Genomic DNA, 20398 nt, shown 5'->3' with positions numbered 1-20398 from the left:
CCACAGTCCGCTCTCTTCAGTTCAGATTCAGAGACCCCTGGCAACACTGGGTTCATGCCATGCATGTGGTTCTCCGGACATCAAGCTTCTTTCTACTCTTTGTAATTGTCTTAGCTCTCGCATACTCCCTCATTAGATTGTAAGCTCCTTACAGGCGAGGCTCATTGAGTACACAGTAGGCATTCCATAAGTAATTGCTCAACTGAATCAACGAAATTAGGGGATCATGGGGGCTGCTGGGTGGGGAAGCGGGGGTGGGGGTGGGAAGCTCTCTGGCTGTCCCACTTGTAGTCTGAGTCGGTCCCTGGTTTCAGGGTCAGTTACAGTGTGTGGTACTGAGGCTGCTTCATGAGCCCAAAGGCGCCCGCTGCCAGCAGCGTCAAAGCTTGTGGCAGGGCCTGCTAATGACACGAGTTTCCAGAAGTGGATTGCGTGCAGCCCATCATGTAGCCCTCCTGTAATTAGTCTGCGCCTAAGTAAATTGTGTTCAGGAAGTGTTAAGTTAAATGTAAGCAAACCCCCGAATCATTTCTTTTACAAAACAAGTTTGCCACTCTTTCCAACCTTTTCAGGTCAATTTTGATTTTTCCGTAGCATTGTTCAGCCCCCTCTCCTGCTTGTGAAAACCAAGCCAAAGGGTTAGAAAGCTACATTGTTTCAGAACTATTCCAGGTTTGATTTCCCCCTTAGAAATGTAGAATCTGTTTCAAACCTGGGAAGACCTTTTGCCTTTGAATGCAAGCACCTGGTGCAAAACGGTAAGCACTTGACTCAGTGCCCAAAGGGCTGGTGTTGCGAACCTCCCCAGAGGCACCTTAGAAGCCAGGCCTAGTGAGCCTTAGGAAGGGCAGTTCTGTGGCGTGTGTGTGTTCACTAGGAGTTGGATTTGACCTGAAGGCTACTGGTACTGGTACCGGTAGACCCCATAATGCCCTGGAGTTTTGGATTTAAATGGGTTTCTTGCAAACTACTTTGAGACAGGGTCCATCCTCGTGTGGCTTTGCCCTGGGTTTCCCTGTACTGACGTATTGGGGTGTTTTGTGGCTGAGCAAGGCTCTGGGTGACTGTCAGACTCTGTGCAGAGACATGGCTCTCCTGCTATGTTTATTTCAGAGAGCTGCTGCTTCATGGGGCTCTCCTGTCACGTCACACTGCACTGCACCATTCTTAAGAAATTGAGTGCAATGAGATATGTAACTCAACATTATGACTTACAATTTATACTTTCTGGACCTCACGTGCACTTAGAAATGTTATCGATCAGACTTTATTGCTTCCTTCTTCCTCAGCCCAGGCACACAGAGGTGGTTTTTCCCGCAGTCATAACTCAGTGGTCTTGGCAACTTCTGTCTTGTAGTGAGACTTTCAAAGCAGCCTTCATTTCCTCTAGTGTTGAGTGTGCCCAGCAGGGGCTGGGTCTGCAGTCACCACCCGCACTGCTCCTGACACTCCCGTGTCCACAGCCCGATGTCACTGTGTGTTTTAACCACAGAGATGCTTTTTACCCTGCAACCTGTGATCCTGAAGAGATGTGAGAGGGGTTTGTAGGCACAGTGGCTCCTCAGTGACTGAGCTCTCGATCTGTCTGCACTCGTGAAAATTGGTGCCCTTGGTCAGAGCAGGGCTGCCAGGCCAGTTTGGGTGCCCCAATGAGAGTGGCTGTCTGCTGTGCCTGGCCTGCACACTGTCCTCCCCCACTGCAGTCTCATTTCTCTTTTGTTGACCCTTTCAGGTAAAAAAACAGATTTTAGACGAAAAGATCTACTGCCCTCCCGAGGCTTCTGTGCTCCTGGCTTCGTACGCGGTCCAGGCCAAGGTAGGCTCAAAGAAGAGAGACATTCATTCTTCCTGGCCATTATTGCCGGTCACAAGATTTCTCCTGTCACATGTATCTGTGCACATTTTGGACTTCAGAGAGACTTGCCCCATAGTGTGAGATGTATGGGATGTATGGGGCCACTGCTGTGGTCCCACTTGTTTGTGATCTTGAGAGAGAGAGAAAGAGAGAGGGTAGGTGACAACACTTTTTTTCTTTTTTAGAAAGCATCTCAAAAAAAAAAAGAAAGCATCTCATTGACACATAGCAGACATACAGAAAAGTGCATGGCTCCACGGATCTTCTTTGTCACTGCGTTTTTCACAGTTAGTCATGGGATCAGCCTCTTTATTACAGGCATGCATTGCTTAATGTCCATGATACGTGCTGTGGATTTGGATGTTGTGTAGGCAGTCCCTGGATTATGGAAGAGTTCCAATCCTAAGTCTGTCTTTAAGTCAAATTTGCCCATGAATACTTAGTTAGGAACAGTTTGTATATCAACCTCAGTTAGTCAGATGAACTCACTGCCCTTGAGTCGATTCTGAGTAGAACCGCCCGTTGAATTTCTGAGGCTGCATGTATACGCAGGCAGTCGGTGGGTTCAAAGTGCGGCCTTGCCGTTAGCATCCGAGTGCGTACCACACTGTGCGACCAGGGCTCCCAGTGTTCCTTCCGGCGTGTACAGGTCTAGAGAAGCACTTCTAGAGACTCTAAAAACATCTTGAATATAATAACACAGCGATACCGTGCTTTGATGTGTGTCTTAAGGTAGCACCTGTTTGTTATTATGCGCCTTTGTGTGTTCCTCAAATGTTTAATCCAGTGGACTTTGTGGTAGAGAGACCATGGATATAGATACCGTTGGATGTTGCCTCAATGGATGTTCTGTGGCATGGGACTGTAATGAGAAAAAAATGAGTTTTGGGTCTCCAGTTTTGACTAAACCTGGCCTTGAGTTGAGGTCCTCGTCTTAGCTCATTTGAGGGTCAGTGCCAGCCCCTTAAAGAAGCCCCTGCTTCATCTCCCTGCCAGCAGTCCCCAGGCTGTAGCTCAGCTCTGCAGGCTCTGTGCCCTCTGCCCCACTGAGCTGTCTGGTTGGCCTAAAGCCTTTCATGAGAAACCATTGCAGGCTGGGAGGGACCAGGAGGGAGCTGCAGGCTGTGACTTTGTCCTTTCGGTTTCTGTATATCAACCAGCCAGGTGCTTCCATGTCCTTACATTTCTTACCTCGGGCACATGCCCCTTCTCTTGGTCCCCTGCTCCTGCCTTTCCCTGCAACGTGGGATGTCCCTAGAGTTGGGTGCCCAGCTAGCTTTTGGAAGCATACTGGTTTCCGTTATTCGTTCCCTTTTTAGTGGCAGGTGTCCATAGAGTGGTTTTCCTATGATGTTAGACACACTAATAAGACCCTCTGGACTTTCTAGTCCTCCTGGTTAGAGAGATGTGAGATCATTTGAGATCAGAACCAGGAAGAGGGAAAGTCAAATCAGGAACACCAGGGTCTGTTTGCTCCCCGGCCCACTGGGCTAACACGGCTGAGTGCTCACCCTGCCTGGCAAGCGGCTGCCTTTGCCAGAGGCGGCCGCCAGAGCCAATGTATGCCCTCAGCACTTGGTCCCTAGTCCCCTGGGCAGAATCTCTGACTCTGGAATTGCATTTTGTGCCTCTTCTATTCCACTGCACTGAAAACTAAGTAATTGAGAAAACAGAACATGGGCCTCAATTCAACTAAAACATATGCTTCATTTTATGCCTTAATTAAGAATATTAATAACAGGAAAAAGGTGTCCTTTCAATCAGTGTCTCCCTGACAGTGATGAAGCAGTTGCTGTCATTTTCATTAAATCGAAGCACTTACTGGTGTGAAGTTGACTCCTTTTCAGCATGTTTTCTCCCCAACTAAGAGGAGACTCCAGCTCTCAAGGACACTGAAAGGCTATATATGAAAGGCAACATTTTCTGCGCATACGGATTTCAGGGCACAAATTCAAAGGCCACCTGTGGGGCGGGGAGAGAATCACTCTTCAAGGAACCAGCAGATGTTTGCTTAAACAGATTTCGCTGTAGGAAAGCCCTGCTAATCTGGAGATGAAAGTGATTCACAGACAGCATATGTGGTTTATATGGAGGAGGCGGTTCAAACTGTTCTTTCCGGTGTAAAATTTCAGGATCTCACAAATGAAGGTAATCTATGTTTCAAGTCTGCTTCAGGATCACCTAGCATGCCTTGGTTTCTAGGACTGCTGGTTAAAATTCATGGGCTCTCTTTCATGACAATATTGCTAGGATCCTCGATGCCTATTGTATTTCACAGTTTTACAAAGTGTTCTAGCATGAATGTTTCATAGCCCAGGCTTGAGACGATTAGATTTGTTTTGCAGATGAGGTATTTAAGACTCAGAAAGGATTAGTAAATTACAGCTCTTATGTGTCATGCTATTTTTTACAGGTTTTTAATGTTGTAAAGGTATGTGTATAAACCATCGGCCAAGTCACTGTTTTCCTGGTGTTCCATTTTGTGGTAACAATTCTGTTCCTCGTCTTTTGCACTCATCATCCACAACCACCATCACATTTCCCATTTCCGTCAACAGAAACTCACTGCAGGGAGGAGGGAGGAAAAGTGTCTCTGTAAACTTACTTTTTGTTGTTCCTTCATGGACGTGAGCTCATCCAGTAGCCATTGTGTGAGCTTTTTGTTACGGATCAAGACCTCATTTCTCTTGGTGACTGAGTAGTATTCCATTGGATGTGTCTACCATATTTTGTTTATCCGTTCATCTGCTGATAGATACTTAGGTTGTTCCCACCTTGTAGCTGTTGTGACTAGTGCAGCAATGAACACTGGGGTACTTTTGTCTCTACTTGTTGCCGGATTCATGTCTCTTGGGAGTATTGCTGGCTCATGTGGGAGTTATATTGTGCTTAACTTTTTGAGGACCAGCCAAATTATTTTCCACAGTGACTGCATCATTTACATTCGGACCAGCCATGGGTAACGGTTTCCATTTCTCCACATCTCACCAACGGTCACTGTTTTCCGTGTGTGTGTTTTAACGGAATCTTGGCCATCCTTAGTGATGTTAGCGATGTGGTATCACATTGTCGTTGTGGGTTGCAGCTCCCTGATGGTACTGCCAAGGAGCCCTGGTGGTACAGGAGCTAAGTGCTCAGCCGCTATCTGAAAGCTCGTGGCGCTAACACATCAGCTGCTCCTTGAGAAGCAGGTGTGGGAATCTGTTTCTGGAAAGGCTACAGTACAGCCTTGGAAGCCGTGGGCCCGTTCTCTATCCGACAGAGGTGCTATGAGTTGGATTTGACCTGATGGCAGTGGGTTTGGTTTTGGTGATGACTGAAGGGTTCGTGGCAGAGTGTAAGAAGTGAGCAAAGCCAAGATCAGAACCGTGGGCTCTGGGTTACCTTGCTCAGTGCTTTGCCCTTCCCCACCCTGCCCAGTGCCTGAGGGAGGTCTGTGGGAAGCGCGCATTGCTGTCCACCAAGTCCAGTTTCATCTGCACCATCACGTTAGTACCAGCTTTTCAGTAAAGCATTGACTATATTCCATTTGTTTTCTTCCACAACCTTTCTGGTACAGAAAGGAACTTTAGGAATATGGAGGGGAAAGTGAATTGAGCTCATTAACACATGGGATGTAATTATGAGCAAATGTATTCATTACAGCATTTCAGCTGTTTGAATGATATAGACACAGTTAATTCCAAAGCATAAAGAAACAATTATCCTCAAAGTATAAACACAAATATTAATCACATGGTTCAGTTAACAAGAACCATATTTCTTGGTTGGAGTGTGAATTATGTTTGAATCGAAAGTATGGGCTATGGTTTTTGGTCCAGTCACATGGCACCCCCAGGACACAGTGACTGTTTGAGCTACCTGTTGGGTTTCATATTGATAATTTGGTGTTTGAAATTTGTTCTGATTAAAAATGACTTTGAGAGAGAACGGCATCTAGCTTACCAGTCATGTGGTGCTGCCGGTAAACTCCTAGTGCTCAAAAGCAGGGGAAGGGTGGTAAGAGATGACATAAGTGAAGTGTGGGGGTCAGGAGTGGCAAGAGTGGAGGTGGAGAGGTCTGGAGGAGCCAGCCCAGGGAGGGCGTGAGTGTCCTACGTTGGACAGATCCCTGGTGGTCATGTGAAGGCAGCGTGAGTGAGGCAGGTTGGGAGACAGGGAGCCCAATTTGAAGGCCGTGGTCGTTTGAGTGGCCCCAGAGGGACTGAAGTGTAGCCAGAAGGTGAAGGTTACATAAACGGTGTTCAGACTCTGGAGCTGTTGTGAGGCTGGATCGGGAGCTCGCACTTGCTATGAGGTGGAGCTGACCGAATGGCACCCAGTGACGTCCTCTGCATATCCTTTGATCAATGACCTTTTTCCTTCCGCTCACTGTTGACCAATTTTGAGATTGATCTGTGTTGTTGTGTGTAGATGTAGTTGATTTTAACTGTTGTTTGGTACCCTGCTGATCATTTAAACCCAGTTTGTTGGTCCATTCCCCTTCTAAGCAGTTGATTGCACTCTGTCTCTGTTATAGACAGGTAAGACATCTGTCTGAATGAGCATCCTTGTATAATTCACCGTGTGTGCTACTTCATGTCCATCCCCCCAACGTCTGGAGAGTCCTTAGAGTGGGAGGAGGCAGAGCGTCAGGAGGCTGGAGCCCCATTGTGGTTTGCAGCCCTTTGCTGCACGGCCTGCTCCCTGCAACTCAGTGCCTGTCCACTCCCACCAGGCACCCAGAGGCAGCTAATTACAGGTGCAAGTTTGCAAGCCTCCACACTCTGGCCACTCATAGAGAGCCGGAGCCACTTGCAGAGTGGGGGTTATTTTGATAACGTGTACCAAACATGAGGGGACTTGGAAAAGTTTGTGGGAAAATGAAGTAAAGACTGTAATTTCACCACAGACTTTTAAAAACCCCTTGCATACAATGCATTAATACCTAAATCACATAATGCTTACTTCATGGAACGTATTATGGAAGTGAAGTGACACATGCCAGTATTACTAGCTGGTAGCTACCCAGAGGTCGCATACTTGGGCTGAAGGATAAGGACCTTCAATATTTAAATAACGCTCAGTGAAAGAACCCAGACACCAAGGTCACCTGCTGCATAATTCCATTCACAGGAGGCATCCAAGGTAGGCAGTTTGTAGAGTCACAAAGTCCCCTAGTGGTTGGTAAGGTCTAGAGACGGGGATGGGGGAGTGATTGCTAGTGGGTATGAGATTTGGTGTTGGAGTGGTAAAAATGTTCTGGAATTAGATCGTGCTGTTGTTTTACACAACACTGTAAGTATGCTAAAGCCCGCAACTTGTAGACTTCAAAATGGGTGACTTTTAGGTTACATGAATTTCATCTCAAGGAAAACAAACTTTAAAAAACAACAATAAACTCAACTGCCATCAAGTTGATGCCGAATCATAAGTTACTCTACAAAAATGACGCCAAATTGTCCTCCAAAAGCGTCCTTACCAAGAGAAGATATTATCAATCTTTTAATTTTTGCTAAGAGGTTAGAAAAAAATTGAAGATCCCGGATTGGGGTAGGGGTAGGTGGGGGTGGGGCAGGGAGCTGAGCAGTGGGTTCTGTCCTGGCTCTTTGGCCATTTGTATTTCTTGTCGCAGGGCACGAGCCCTGCTCGCCTGCCCACGTTCCTCTGTGGTGTTCGTCTTTCTCGGGTCAGTTTGTTGGAGCGCTCTGCTTTTACATGTCAGCCTTGTCGGGCCTGTTTGGCTTTGTGTTTTTAGAACGGCTTCACCAGCCATTCTACACACATTCTGTGTTTTTTGTTCAGGTGCTTTTTAAGGATTTTCATTCACAGACTTAAGTCAATCACCCACCTGGAATTAAGAAACTGGTGGGTGGGCTGGACTGTTTGTTTTTTTCCACAGGTCTATGTATTAATCAAATGTTTATGTTTTGTGAAATCCAATTCAGAGCCGCACTTGATGTAATTTTCCAGGACATATACACAGAGGGAATGATTTAATAGCCTCTGTTTAACCTACAAATTGACTCCAAGAGTCCTTTAAATGGTAAACACCCTTCTTGAATTTAAATTTGATTGGTTTATCTCAAGGGCAGATCCAGGTTTTGTGGGGCTTGGAGTTGATATAATTTGGTAGACTCTCTTTAATGCAAGAATACCAAATTATGAATATAAAATTAAGTACAGGCCCATCCAGGTGCCGAGCCCTGAAATCCAGGATTCATTAGCGCCACAGTGAATTCACTGCTGGTTATATCATCAAAATGCTGCTCTTACTTGAAAGGATGGGAAGCTGCCTTCCCATCTGTGGACTGACTTGACTTTCTTTTATATTCACCAACTGCTACAAAGCCAGGATTGTCTTTTCTGCCTTTGCTTTTTCAAAGAGGTGTTTAAGAGCAGACATACACATCCAGGTGACTTTCATGTTGTGAGTGGAGCTAGTCTAGTGGCGCTCTGGCCTGCTCTGATGTCATGCGTGCGGTCAGTGGAGTAGCTGGGAGTTTGGTGTAATAGTGTGGGGGGGCTAACCTTGCAAGCCTTGGGAACTTGGATTTGCATCACTAACTTTGCAGATCACCTTACTTTTACATTTGAGTTTGGCGCACCCAGCTCTGTTGAAGGGGGGCTGCCAATGCAGCTCCCCTGGCTTTCTGCAGCTCCCAGCAGGTCAGAAACCCTAGAAGCAAGCAGCAACTGGTATCTCCATGAGTAATGCAGAGGATAACGGCACAGACCCTCTGACTTACACTAAATATTCTGCCGGAGGCAGGCACTATTTTTTTTACCAGTTTTATTAACATGTAATTCACATATCACGCATTACAATAATCTGGTCGTCTCCTGTGCTCACTGTTGTTAGCTCCCCACTCTCCCTTCTCCCCCACCTGCCTACCATGCTTCTCACACTAGAACACAAGACAGCAATTCACTGCCATGGAGACACAGTGGAACCGCCCCTGTGGTTTCTGAGAGTCCTTTATGGGAGTAGAAAGTCTCCTCTTCCCCTGCAGAGCAGCTGGTGGTTTCAAACTGCTGACCTCACTGTGAGCAGCCCAACTGGTAACCACTGTGCCACCATGGCTCCTCGGGGAAACTACTACCGTCTATACTTGTGTATAAGTCAAGCTTTCAGCACATGTTTGATGCAGTTTTGTGGTAAAATTAGGTGCCTTGGTGGATTTTCGGGGCTGCTTATACTCGAGTATATGTGGTAATCCAGTTGCTGCCTCTAGATTTACTTATGTATCCTGGATTTCATGTACTGAGAAGCATGCAAAATCAAATAAAAAACCAACCCAACAACCATGACAGAATAAGACAGAGAAAGCCTCAATTGAAGAGAAAGCAGAAAAATACTAAAAACTGAAACCAGTATGTGAAGCAGGTACTATAAAGAACCCTGATGTACAGAAGTTAATGTTTATAGAAGGTCTCTTACTCAAGGACTCAAGAGGACAGCACAGAGCGCCCCCCTTCCCACTTCAGTATGTCTTCTAAGGCTTCAGTAGATCCTCTTAACAGTTAAGTGGTACAACCTGAGTGTGAGGTTTTATTTGTAAATGGGTCATGGAGTCCACTAGTGAGGTTGACAGGTTACAACTCAAGATCAGAAATGCTGAAGATACAGTTCTGTCATTCCTGCAGGCACGCATCTCTCTGGACCTTGCCACTCAACCATGCGGCCCTGTGGCTTCTGCCGTGCTCCTATATTCCAAGGGCGTGGTAGCAAAGCAAACAGAAACCAAAAAGACTCATGCCATCAAGTCATTTACAACTCGTAGTGACCATTTAAGATGGCAAACCTGCCCCTGTGGATGCCTGAGATGGTAACTCTTTATAGGAGTAGAAAGCTTCATCTTTTCCCCATGGATAGGCTGGTGAATTTGAACCTCTGCCCTTTAAGATTGCAGCCCAACTCATAATCATTTCATCACCAGGACCCCTCTGATCCACATAGGAGACCTATAAGCTCTGTTATCCCTGTTTTACAGATGGGAAAACAGCCACAAAAATGTCCTGGGCTACACAGTTAGTGAAAGAGCTGGAATTGGACCTGCCTAGTCAGCCTCCTACCCAACCTCTGCAGCTGTGTCCTGAAAGAGTAGTTAAAGCTCTCTGTAGCACCTGACCAGTCTGCCTCCTGGACTCCTCCGAGACTGTGAGAAGCTGGGCACTGCCTATCTCTTCCCTGGAAAGGGGAGGAAACAAAACCTGGACAGAGTTATAAAAATAGTTGCATGTTTATAAAGTTTAAATTTGACAAATTGATTTTTTTATCACCCATGAAACCCAATGCCATCTAATTCTCCAGTTCACAAGGTAATAATAGGCAATTCAAGAAATATTAATTCCACCCAGGAAGAAATAGTGTGTTTGGGCACTGATTGTGGAAGCAGTGGTTCAGTTCTGCTTGATGAGATTGGAGCATGCAATGACATGACATTTGGGTTAATTCCCAAGTGAGAATAAATGGAAAGACCAAAACAAGCAAACATAGGTCCCAGGAATGGTTTTGGGCTCACACTAAATGCCAGCTCATACTCACTTCCATGAAGGGAACACAGAGGAGACAGTGCAATAGCAAAATGTGGTGAGAAATCAGATGGTGCCTGACTATCAGAGAAAATAACATCGGGGCTCTTAAAGGCTTGCCGCTGAACAAGCAGCTTCTAAATGAGGTCTCAACTAAATCCATCATCAGTCACCAAAGAACTGTGAAGCATATGATCCAAAGTTGAAGGGAGGCATTAGCAGCAGAGCCTCGAGTCTCAGACTCTGGTTTGCAGAAGGCTGTGGATGATTGTGGGGGCCCACGACTCATTGGTGGAACGATACAGGGAATAAACCTCTGCTGAACTCCTTCTGTCCACAACCGAGGAACAGGAAGACATTGGTCACCAAGCAGAGTGAGTTGAATGTAGAAGGGTCAAAGGCGTAAGCCTGACTTGAACAGTTAAAACTTGTCAGCAATTCCCCCTAGGATGCATGCTGGACCTGATTTGATGTCCAAAATCTTACGTATTGGGAGGGTCTTGTTTGTTTCTTGAGTGTATATAATTGGGGTCACCCTCTCGAAGTTGTACCATATGTTTTTCTCGTATTTTTGATGTATGAAAACCAGGCTGATGAGTCAGCAAGGGGAATTAAGGGTTTCGGGGGAGAAGGGGGCACAGGTGGTGGTGGAGTGAAGCAGGGATGACGTCAAGGGGTCCATAGAGCAAAAGAGTGTTTGGAAACTGATTGTGGTAGCAGATGTACAATTCTGCTGGACGTGGTATGGACTGTGGAATGATTCGATACATGTATTAATCCCAATTAATAAACAAAGAAAGAAAAAGAAAGTAGCTATGTGAGAAAAGTAAAAACAAGGAAGAAAATGTTTTAAAATTGATTGTTATGATTATACAACTCTTAATACAATTAAACTATTGAGTTGTATGATTTGTGTTAAATACATAGATTCATGGGCGCTCACCCCTGGGGGTGTGGTAGTGAGGTACAATGTAATGGGAGGTGGGTGTTGAGAATTTTTTTTGCAGCTGGGAATGTCTCTCCGAAGGCTGGCTCATGGGGATCGCAGACTCTCCCCAAGTCTGACTGAGGCTGGTTGAGACCTTGGGTGGGTATCCTCTTGTGTGGGTCCAGGGGCAGACAGTGCCAACCACCTCTTCACTTTTTCCAGTGCTGGTGACTAAAAGGATAAATGTGGGAAGGACAGTATACTGAGCTTCACTGCTTTGGGTAAAAAGAAAAGCCACTGATGAATTGTTCATGTAAAAATTGTTGAATTGGCAAATACTTTGTTGTGTATATTTTACCCCTACTAAGAAAAAGACAAACCACTGAATGACGAGAGACCAGCTTTCATCCTATGTTCTGTAATGTGGTTTACAGGTTGTCTGTCTGTTTTAGAAAGTTCTTTCATTTCTGATTAGTTCCTGGTCAGACTTAAATTTTCCAGGAAAGGAAGATGATTTTTTTTTTTGTCTCTTAGTCAGAAAGGCAATTTCAAAAGCATTTTCTCTGGATGAGGCAACTGAAGTGCAGAGCCCCACTTGTGTCTGTAGGGAGTCGCGTCACCTTCTTTTAGTCATGCCCCAGTCTGCATGCCAGGAAGGATGGCTTCGCACCACATTTTTGCCCAATCATTTTCAGAGCCCTGAGTGAAAAATACTAAAGATAATTGGCTTTGTTAGTCCCAGCTCTCCACTAGCCATTCTGTTACCGTCGCCAGCCCCTTAGAAACTTTTGTGTCATAATCACAACCGTCGCCAGTTATGCCATTTCATTTCAAAAGTAGGGAAGTCTTTCTCTGAGGGTAAGAAACCACGGCTGCATTTCTAAACCAGCGTCACACTCTTATTAGCACATCACCCATCCATCCTCTATGGGATTGTGCAACTGTGTTCACAGATAGAACCAGCATTGTATTTTCATTCAAGGATAACAAACACACACACACCCTAGCAAGGTTGAAATCTTGACTTGCCATCGGGATTGCGTTGCTCCCCAGAGCCGGGAGGCACTGAGGAATGGAGTCGGGCCTTGGTCAGAAAAGGCAGGTGGAGAATCTCAACTGCCTGCTCTCCCTTTCTTCTCCCTCCAGTACGGTGACTATGACCCCTCTGTTCACAAGCGGGGATTTTTGGCCCAGGAGGAGTTGCTTCCAAAAAGGGTAAGACATCAAATTGGGGTGTTCGCTAGCCTGTAGGGGGGGGCATAGGTGGTGTCAGAGACAGCTGACAGGATCTGAAGGACACGGCCTTAAAAAGATACTGTGGTCAAACTTGAATCAAGTGTGTGCAATCTCTGTTAAGAACACTAAAAAGCCAAGGTTCGTGCAATGGGTTTGGGGTTGCTAGGACTAGTGTGACCTGCGAATATTCCCCTGAAAGGCCCTTTTCTGAGAGGTGCCGCCCATCACTGATTCCCCCGGGAGGAGGGTGGGAATTGAGCTGTTTGCAGCTGCACTGGGGTGGAGAGACACAATGAGTTAGGAGTGGGCTCTGTGATTTTTAATCCTCAGCATTATTCATCTTGTCCATTAGCCCTCCCTCCCTCTTGCTGCTTCTGATTGTAGAGCCCCACTCATCTGTCACTGGGTAATAAAGTCTGCTCCTCACTTTCTCTGGCTCTCCTGGTTCTTTCTATGGCTGCTCTGCAGGCCAGGGTCAGCAGCACACAGCCTGTCCCTGGTGGCCAGGGACAGTTAGCCTTGCCCCTGACTGAGCATCTGCAGACAGTCTCTCAGGTGCACAGCGCGGGAAAGGGCCAGGCTGGATGGAGGGCACGCCTGGCCTGGGCTGAGTGGGAGGCAGCCGGTGCCCCAGTCCTTCCTTCCACTATGAGGCTTGTCTGCATGCCCGCCTCTACCCCGTCTCCATGCGTGTGCGTATGGCTTTTTAAACACAGCTGTGCTGACGTGTAAAAATGTACACAGGACCGCAGCAATGTCAAACAATGCCCAAACTTGCTTTGCGCGTGGGGTTTTTATTTTGCTCTGCTTTTCGGTAGGTAATAAATCTGTATCAAATGACTCCGGAGATGTGGGAGGAGAGAATCACTGCGTGGTACGCAGAGCACCGAGGCCGGGCCAGGTAAGCCAAGTCACTGTGGTGTGCTTTATATCACTTAATGGGTTTTTTGTTTTTAAAGAACTAGAAAGTAGGGCATGCTTTGAGCAAAAGTTGGAAGAAGAGGGAGAGTGGGAGTGGCGCAGGTGCTGTTTCTCCAGAATAGCCTCCAGTACAGTACGTGGGGGATGCTGGCCCGGCACAGGCGCGCCCCTTTGTTCTCTCGAGATGTCCAGACCTAGGGCTTCCTGGGCACTTCAGTTTTGCTTTCAGAATTCTGTTGTGTGGAGAAGCGGTGCTTCCCTCCCGTCCGGTGCTCCCCAGGGGGCCATGTGCTGCGGGCACTGACACTACCGCCTGGCTCAGGCTTGGCCTCTGGCTGTTGCCTCCTTGCTCCAGCACCACAGAATGTCTTAGGAGTCTGACCTGGCTTCTACCCTGATGGACCCCGTGTGTTCTGGCCTTGAGCCTGACCCCTGTGACTCACCCTGTTGTCATCTGTGCTCAGCATCCCATGCACTCAGGAGCATCAAGGCAAGGCCACCATGTGGGCCCCACTGGTTCCTCTGGGTAGGTGAAGTGCACTGGCTTAGAAAGTCTCATGTCTCTTGAAGCCAATTGAGTCAGAGTAGCCCCAGTGTTTACAGTCACAAAATTTGACAAAGAAGGGAATAATGTCTTTTGAAAAGAGGGGAAAAAATTCATTATACCAAGAATTAAGTCTTCAAATCAAAGACTTATGATTTCAGCCTGTCGTGAGCATCAGCACCAGCACGGCTGTTTCAGGGACTCCTTCACAATCGACTGAAAAGGGCAGCTTGTCCCATACCCTTCCTTTTTGAATGAGAGCTATGGAAGCACTCAGGGGAAATGGAGCATCTTCTCCCAGTGACCACGAGCGATTGGAAGTGTTTCTTGGTCCCAAACCTTCTTCTGTAGACAGAAGCAAGTTGTATGTCTTCCTACAAAATGACAACAGCGTATCCAAGTTAGAAACATCATACACTTTTCCAAGAATCCAGTGTGGGGGTCGTGGATGAGGAAGAGCTGTGTCTGACGAAGTGGCCCACCAGTCTTTGAAAAGAGCAGTACTGGAATTCCAGAAGGGGGAAAGGTCTGTCCAGGGCAGCTCGGGCACTGAGGGGTCTGCTTGATGGTTCACAAGCTATGGTGTTCATCCATCTGGGCAGCCACCGTAGTGCGATGATGAGGGTGAGCATCAGTCGGCCATGGGAACCTTCCTCTTTCACTCTTAGGGAGTTGTTTTGAGAATCGATTTGAAATCATCTCTTGAAGAAGACCAGAGTGTTCTGGATGATCACAGGAAGTACGTTTATGGAAAATGACCTAATCTGGAGACGACATCTTTCAATCCTTGGACAAAAACTTGATGTTGCTTTGTTTTCTTTGTTTCTTTTTTTTAAAATCATTTTATTGGGGGCTCATACAACTCTTATCACAATCCATACATACATCAACTGTGTAAAACACATTTGTACATTCATTGCCCTCATCATTCTCAAAACATTTGTTCTCCACCCAAGCCCCTGGCATCAGGTCTTCATTTTCCCCTCCCTCCCTCATGAGCCCTTGATAATTTATAAATTATTATTTTGTCATATTTTTCCCTGTCCGACGTCTCCCTTCACCCATTTTTCTGACTGACTGCCTCATCTCCTCCCCGAGACTCTTCTGTAAGGGGATCTCCAGTAGCCTACAATTGGGCTTTGGGTCTCCACTCCGTACTCCCCCACCCCTCATTCACTATGGTAAGATTTTTTGTCCTGATGATGCCTGATATCTGATCCCTTCAACACCTCCTGATCCCACCTGCTGGTGTGCTTCTTCCTTTGGGCTTTGTTCCTTCTGAGCTAGTTGGCCGCTTGTTTATCTTCAAGCCTTTAAGACTCCAGACCCTATATCTTTTGATAGCAAGGCACCATCAGCTTTCTTCGCCACATTTGCTTATGCACCCATTTGTGTTCAGCGATTGTATCATGGAGGTGAGCACACAATGATATGATTTTTTGTTCTTTGATGCCTGATAACTGATCCCTTCAGCACCTTGTGATCACATAGGTTGGTGTGCTTCTTCCATGTGGGCTTTGTTGTTTCTGAGCTAGATGGCCGCTTGTTTACCTTCAAGCCTTTAAGACCCCAGATGCTATATATTTTTGATAGCTGGGCACCATCAGCTTTCTTAACCACATTGACTTATTCAGCCGCTTTGTCTTCAGCGGTTGTGTCTGGAAGGTGAGCATCATAGAATGCCAATTTAATAGAAGAAAGTATTCTTGTATTGAGGGAGGACTTGAATGGAGGCCCAATGACCTTCTGCTACCTTAATACTAAACCTATAAATACATGCACATATATCTATTTCCCCATCCTCGTATATAAATATATTTGCATATGTACATATCTTTATCTAGACTTCTATAAATGCCCTTTGCCTCCCAGCTCTTTCCTCTATTTCCTTTGACTTTCCTCCTGTCCCACTATCATGCTCAGTCCCCACCAGGGTTTCAGCAATTCCTCTTGGTTACATTACCCTTGATCATGCCCTACCAGGCCTCCCACACCCTCCTCACCACCAATTTGGATCACTTGTTTTTCCCTTGTCCCTGGGTTTGTTAACACCACTACCTTTCCCCCCACCTCCTCCTCTCCCATGTGCCCCTGGAATGGTTGGTCTCATTGTTTTCTCCTCCAGATTGTTCATCCTGCCTGTCTTATTTAGACAGACCTGCGGAGACAATAACATGCACAAAAACAAGACAGCGAAATGAAGCAACAATATACAACAAAATAACAACAAACCAAATGACAAAAAACAAAACACAAGAAAGAAAAACTTGTAGTTATTTCAAGGATTTTTTATTGGCCTTTAGGAGTGTTTTCCAGTTCAGTCTGTGGGGCACCACACCCTGGTCCCAAAGTCCACCTTCAGCATTCCCTGGGGACCTCGCTGCTCCATTCCCTTGTTCTCTTGAACCCCCTTAGTGCTTTGCCTCAGTGTGGCGGGATTAGATCGGGTGCAATTCCCACACTGTCTCTCTGGTGCTGTCACCTGTAGGACTATGGGTCAGTGAGGGACGTCGTGTCTCATAGTGGGGCCAACCATGTGCTCCTCTCTGTGGACTGGCTGCTCTAATTGGGAACATCATCCTCACGGCCTGGTGGGCCAGGATGTGCTCCACTCTCTCCTCCTGCCCCTTCATCTGCTCCCTGTGCTCAGATCAGATATGTCCCTCTCCCGGAGCTGCAGATTCAGTGCCGTCCGTCCTTTGAACTAAATTCTCATGGGGGGAGGGGGCTTTGCTTTCTATAATAGCCTCTTTACCTAGAAAGATGCTGCAGGTAGATAGAAGCATGGGAGCCAGATGGACTTGATCAAATGGGAACAAACCATTAGGAACACACAGGCAAGAATGAAGATTTTCTTTCTTTTTTATGGGAACTGCAAGAAACTTCTGGCACTTGAAAAATTTTATAGTCAGACTTGAAAAAAAAATACCACTGCTGCTGGCAACAACAACAACAAAAAAGCTCTTTAGTATCAGCCACTCACAATACTAAAACTTAATGGCATTTTCAGAAGCCTAAGAAGCAAGCTGGCTTGCTTTTGAAAGGCCAAGACTTGATATCCTTCAAAAGTAAGCCATTTTTATAGACATGATGGGCAGCATGGGGAGACTTTATTCAATTTATCTTAACGAAACTCACGGCCATCAAGCTGGTTTCAACTCGTAGCCCTGTAGGACAGAGGAGTAGAGCTGCCCCTGTGGCTTTCTGAGACTGTACCTCTCTAGAGCAGTGAAGTCTCACCTTCTGTGGAGTGGCTAATGGTTTCGAGCTGCTGATCTTGTGGTTAGCAGCCCAATGCAAAGCCCAAAGCTCCTAAGTATTTCATTTATACATATTTTAAAAATGTAATCTTATGCTGCATGAGGCCTATAAACACCACTAGCCACAAATCTAAGAGCTGATAGATGGAGTTCTGAGTGTAGGAATTGTGAATTTCTTTACTCTCAGGTGGCTGAAAGCTAACCAAATCTGTATTAACCTGAAATGCTGGGATTTTGAGCTTTCAAGCCATTCATGGGTGGTTTTGGTATCTCTTCTGTTGTTGGCATGTTGGGCACAGTCTTGCACACCCTCACCCATGTGTGCGAGTGGTCCCAAGGGTGGGTTCTTTACAAGAAGGCCTAACAGGCCAAAGGATTTGAACAGTCTGCGTTTTGACGGTGGCCACCAAATTGCTCTCCCCAAAGGCGGTGCCCATGCCCATCCGCAGTGTGCTTGCGTGTGCCCCCCCCCCCCACTCTGGCACTTCTTTTGATTTTTCGAATATCTGTAATTTCAAAGGTGGGAATTCTTTTTTTTTTTTATTTTATTGGGGGCTCGTACAATTTTTAAAATCATTTTATTAGGGGCTCATACAACTCTTATCATAATCCATACATAATGTCCATTGTGTCAAGCACGTTCGTACATTTGTTGCCATCATCATTCTCAAAACATTTGCTTTCTACTTGAGCCCTTAATATCAGCTCCTCACTTTTCCCCCTCCCTCATGAACACTTCATAGTTCATAAATTATTATTTTGTCATATCTTACACTGTCGGATGTCTCCCTTCACCCACTTTTCTGTTGTCTGCCCCCCAGGAAGGAGGTTATATGTAGATCCTTATAATCGGTTCCCCCTTTCTACCCCACCTCCCCTCCACCCTCCAGGTATCACCAATCTCACCACTGGTCTTGAAGGGGTCATCTCTCCTAGATTCCCTGTTTCCAGCTCCTATCTGTGCCAGTGTACATACATCTTCTGGTCTAGATGGATTTGTAATGTAGAATTGGGATCATGATTGTGCGGGGAGGAAGCATTTAAGAACTAGAAGAAAGTTATATGTTTCATCGTTGCTACACTGTACCCTGACTGGCTCATCTCCTCCCCGCAGCCCTTCAGTAAGGGGGTGTCCAGTTGCCTACAGATGGGCTTTGGGTCTCCACTCTGCACTCAACCTCATTCACAATGATAAGATTTTTTGTTTTTTGATGCCTGATCCCTGTTACCTTCGACACCTCATGGTCACAGAGGCTGGTGTGCTTCTTCCATGTGGACTTTGTTGCTTCTGAGCTAGATGGCCATTTGCTTATCTTCAAGCCTTTAACACCCCAGACACTCTCTCTTTTTTTAAAAATTATTATTTTTTAAATCTTTTTATTGGGACTCATACAACTCTTAGCACAATCCATACATACATCAATTGAGCAAAGCACCCTTATACATTCGTTGCCCTCGTCATTCTCAAACAGACACTATCTCTTTTGATGGCTGGGCACCATCAGTTTTCTTCATCACAGTTGCTTACACACACACTTGTCTTCAGCGATTGTGTCGGGAAGGTGAGCATCATGGAATGCCAGGAAATTCTTGTTTTAACAACTGTTTCACTGCTCACCTAAGGAATTGAGCATCTTTTTGTTAGCCTTCCTTTACATTTTCCCCCCACTCATCTTCAAGTCAGCTTCATGTCTTAAATGTTTTGTTTTTTAACTTTGTAAAAGTCAGTTATTCATACTGTAAGGTGGACAGATCATAAGTTTATTTTTGGATGAATTGTCACAAGTGAAAGTATATATATTTAAACAATTTTATTGTATGGTATGTGAATTATATACCAGTAACACTGTTTAAAAGAAAATATTTTTCTCAAAGGAAGTACCTGTTAACATCAGGTGAAGAAATAGAATGGGGCAACCCCCTGTCCCTTTCAGTTGCCCATCTACCTTCCCCACAAAGTAGCCACTCTCCCAATTTCTAACGGTGTTCAATTAATGCTGCCTATTTCAAGCTTCCTATAAATGGAGTCAGACCATTGCTGTGTTCTGTGAGTCTCACTTCTTTTACCCAGCGTCATCTTGTGAGGCAAAGGCTGTGGCCCAGAGCAGTGGCTTTCTCATGTTCGGTGCCATGTCAAATGCAGAAGATGTGTCTTTTTCAATTAGTGACATGCCTCAAATTATCTGTTGGACAGTTGATGGATGTTCTAAGTTGTCGAGTTGTTTTCCTGGGTTTTGCTCTTCCAAATGATGGCAAGCAGAGCTCCAGAGTGAGTATGCCGACTTGCACCAGACATGTGCGTGCATGCTCCTTGTTCCGCCTGCCCACCAACATTTGGTGTCCTCACTGGTTGGGTTTAAAAATTCCTTTGGGAGTATTTTGAGATGGGGAGGAGAGGGAAGAGGGCGAGATCATAGGAGAATTCAGTTTAAGTATTCCAATATTGTGTCATTTTGGGACTTTTCTGCAAGCTATTGCAACTTCAAGAGTTTATTGTAAATTTGCCCTGTAACTCAGAAGTCGGATGACCTGGTGTGGATCTTTTCACCTAGTTAGTTCTTGTCCTAACTGCCAACAGTCTCCCCCAAGTGGGGAGAAATCAGGAAGGTAGTTCTCAGGTGGCTTACAGAGAGAGAGGTGTTTCATTGCCAAGCCTTCTAGCTGAAAAGGGCACGAGAAAGAGAAAGTAACAGCACCAGAAACACAGCGTAAGCATCCAGGTACATCTGAGAGAGAGGAGATAAGCTGCCGTGTGCTTTTCTTTGGTGACTTAACATGGGTGTCCTTGTTTATCAAGGGCAAAGCCTGAAATGGAAGCCAGGAGACACTGGGAGGCAGCTTGTTCTTGTTTTTATGGGGATGGGAAATACTTGACTCACCACTTGGAAGAGCTTGGCTGGTGTCCGCTCTGGCCTGTGTGTGGTGCAGGGACGGGATCCTAACCCTAAACCCAGGGGACGAGCAGCCCGCAAAAGGCCACAGGCCACCCCCACCTTCTCTTACAGCTCTGGCAGTCACACTGTCCTTCCTTCTTACAGGGACGAGGCAGAGATGGAATATTTGAAGATCGCGCAGGACCTGGAGATGTACGGGGTGAACTACTTTGCCATCCGGGTGTGTTGAAGTCTCTCCTCCATCCT

The 20398-nt window shown here is 46.0% G+C and overlaps 1 protein-coding gene across 4 annotated transcripts in view; it reads left to right on the top strand.

Moving 5' to 3' along the window:
• NF2 (NF2, moesin-ezrin-radixin like (MERLIN) tumor suppressor) overlaps positions 1-20398 on the top strand; it is an 84177-nt gene that overhangs the window by 37482 nt on the left and 26297 nt on the right. For all 4 annotated transcript variants that reach the window (XM_075534859.1, XM_075534860.1, XM_075534857.1 and 1 more), the window contains 4 exons: positions 1733-1816; positions 12444-12512; positions 13352-13434; positions 20297-20372. In XM_075534859.1, the coding sequence (XP_075390974.1) occupies positions 1733-1816; positions 12444-12512; positions 13352-13434; positions 20297-20372 (312 nt within the window). The remainder of the gene's footprint in view (positions 1-1732; positions 1817-12443; positions 12513-13351; positions 13435-20296; positions 20373-20398) is intronic.

The sequence above is a fragment of the Tenrec ecaudatus genome, chromosome 16 (genome assembly GCF_050624435.1).
Source record: "Tenrec ecaudatus isolate mTenEca1 chromosome 16, mTenEca1.hap1, whole genome shotgun sequence".
Taxonomy (NCBI): domain Eukaryota; kingdom Metazoa; phylum Chordata; class Mammalia; order Afrosoricida; family Tenrecidae; genus Tenrec; species Tenrec ecaudatus.
Note: the sequence above shows the minus strand (reverse complement) of the source record. Positions and strands in the feature narration are given on the sequence as shown.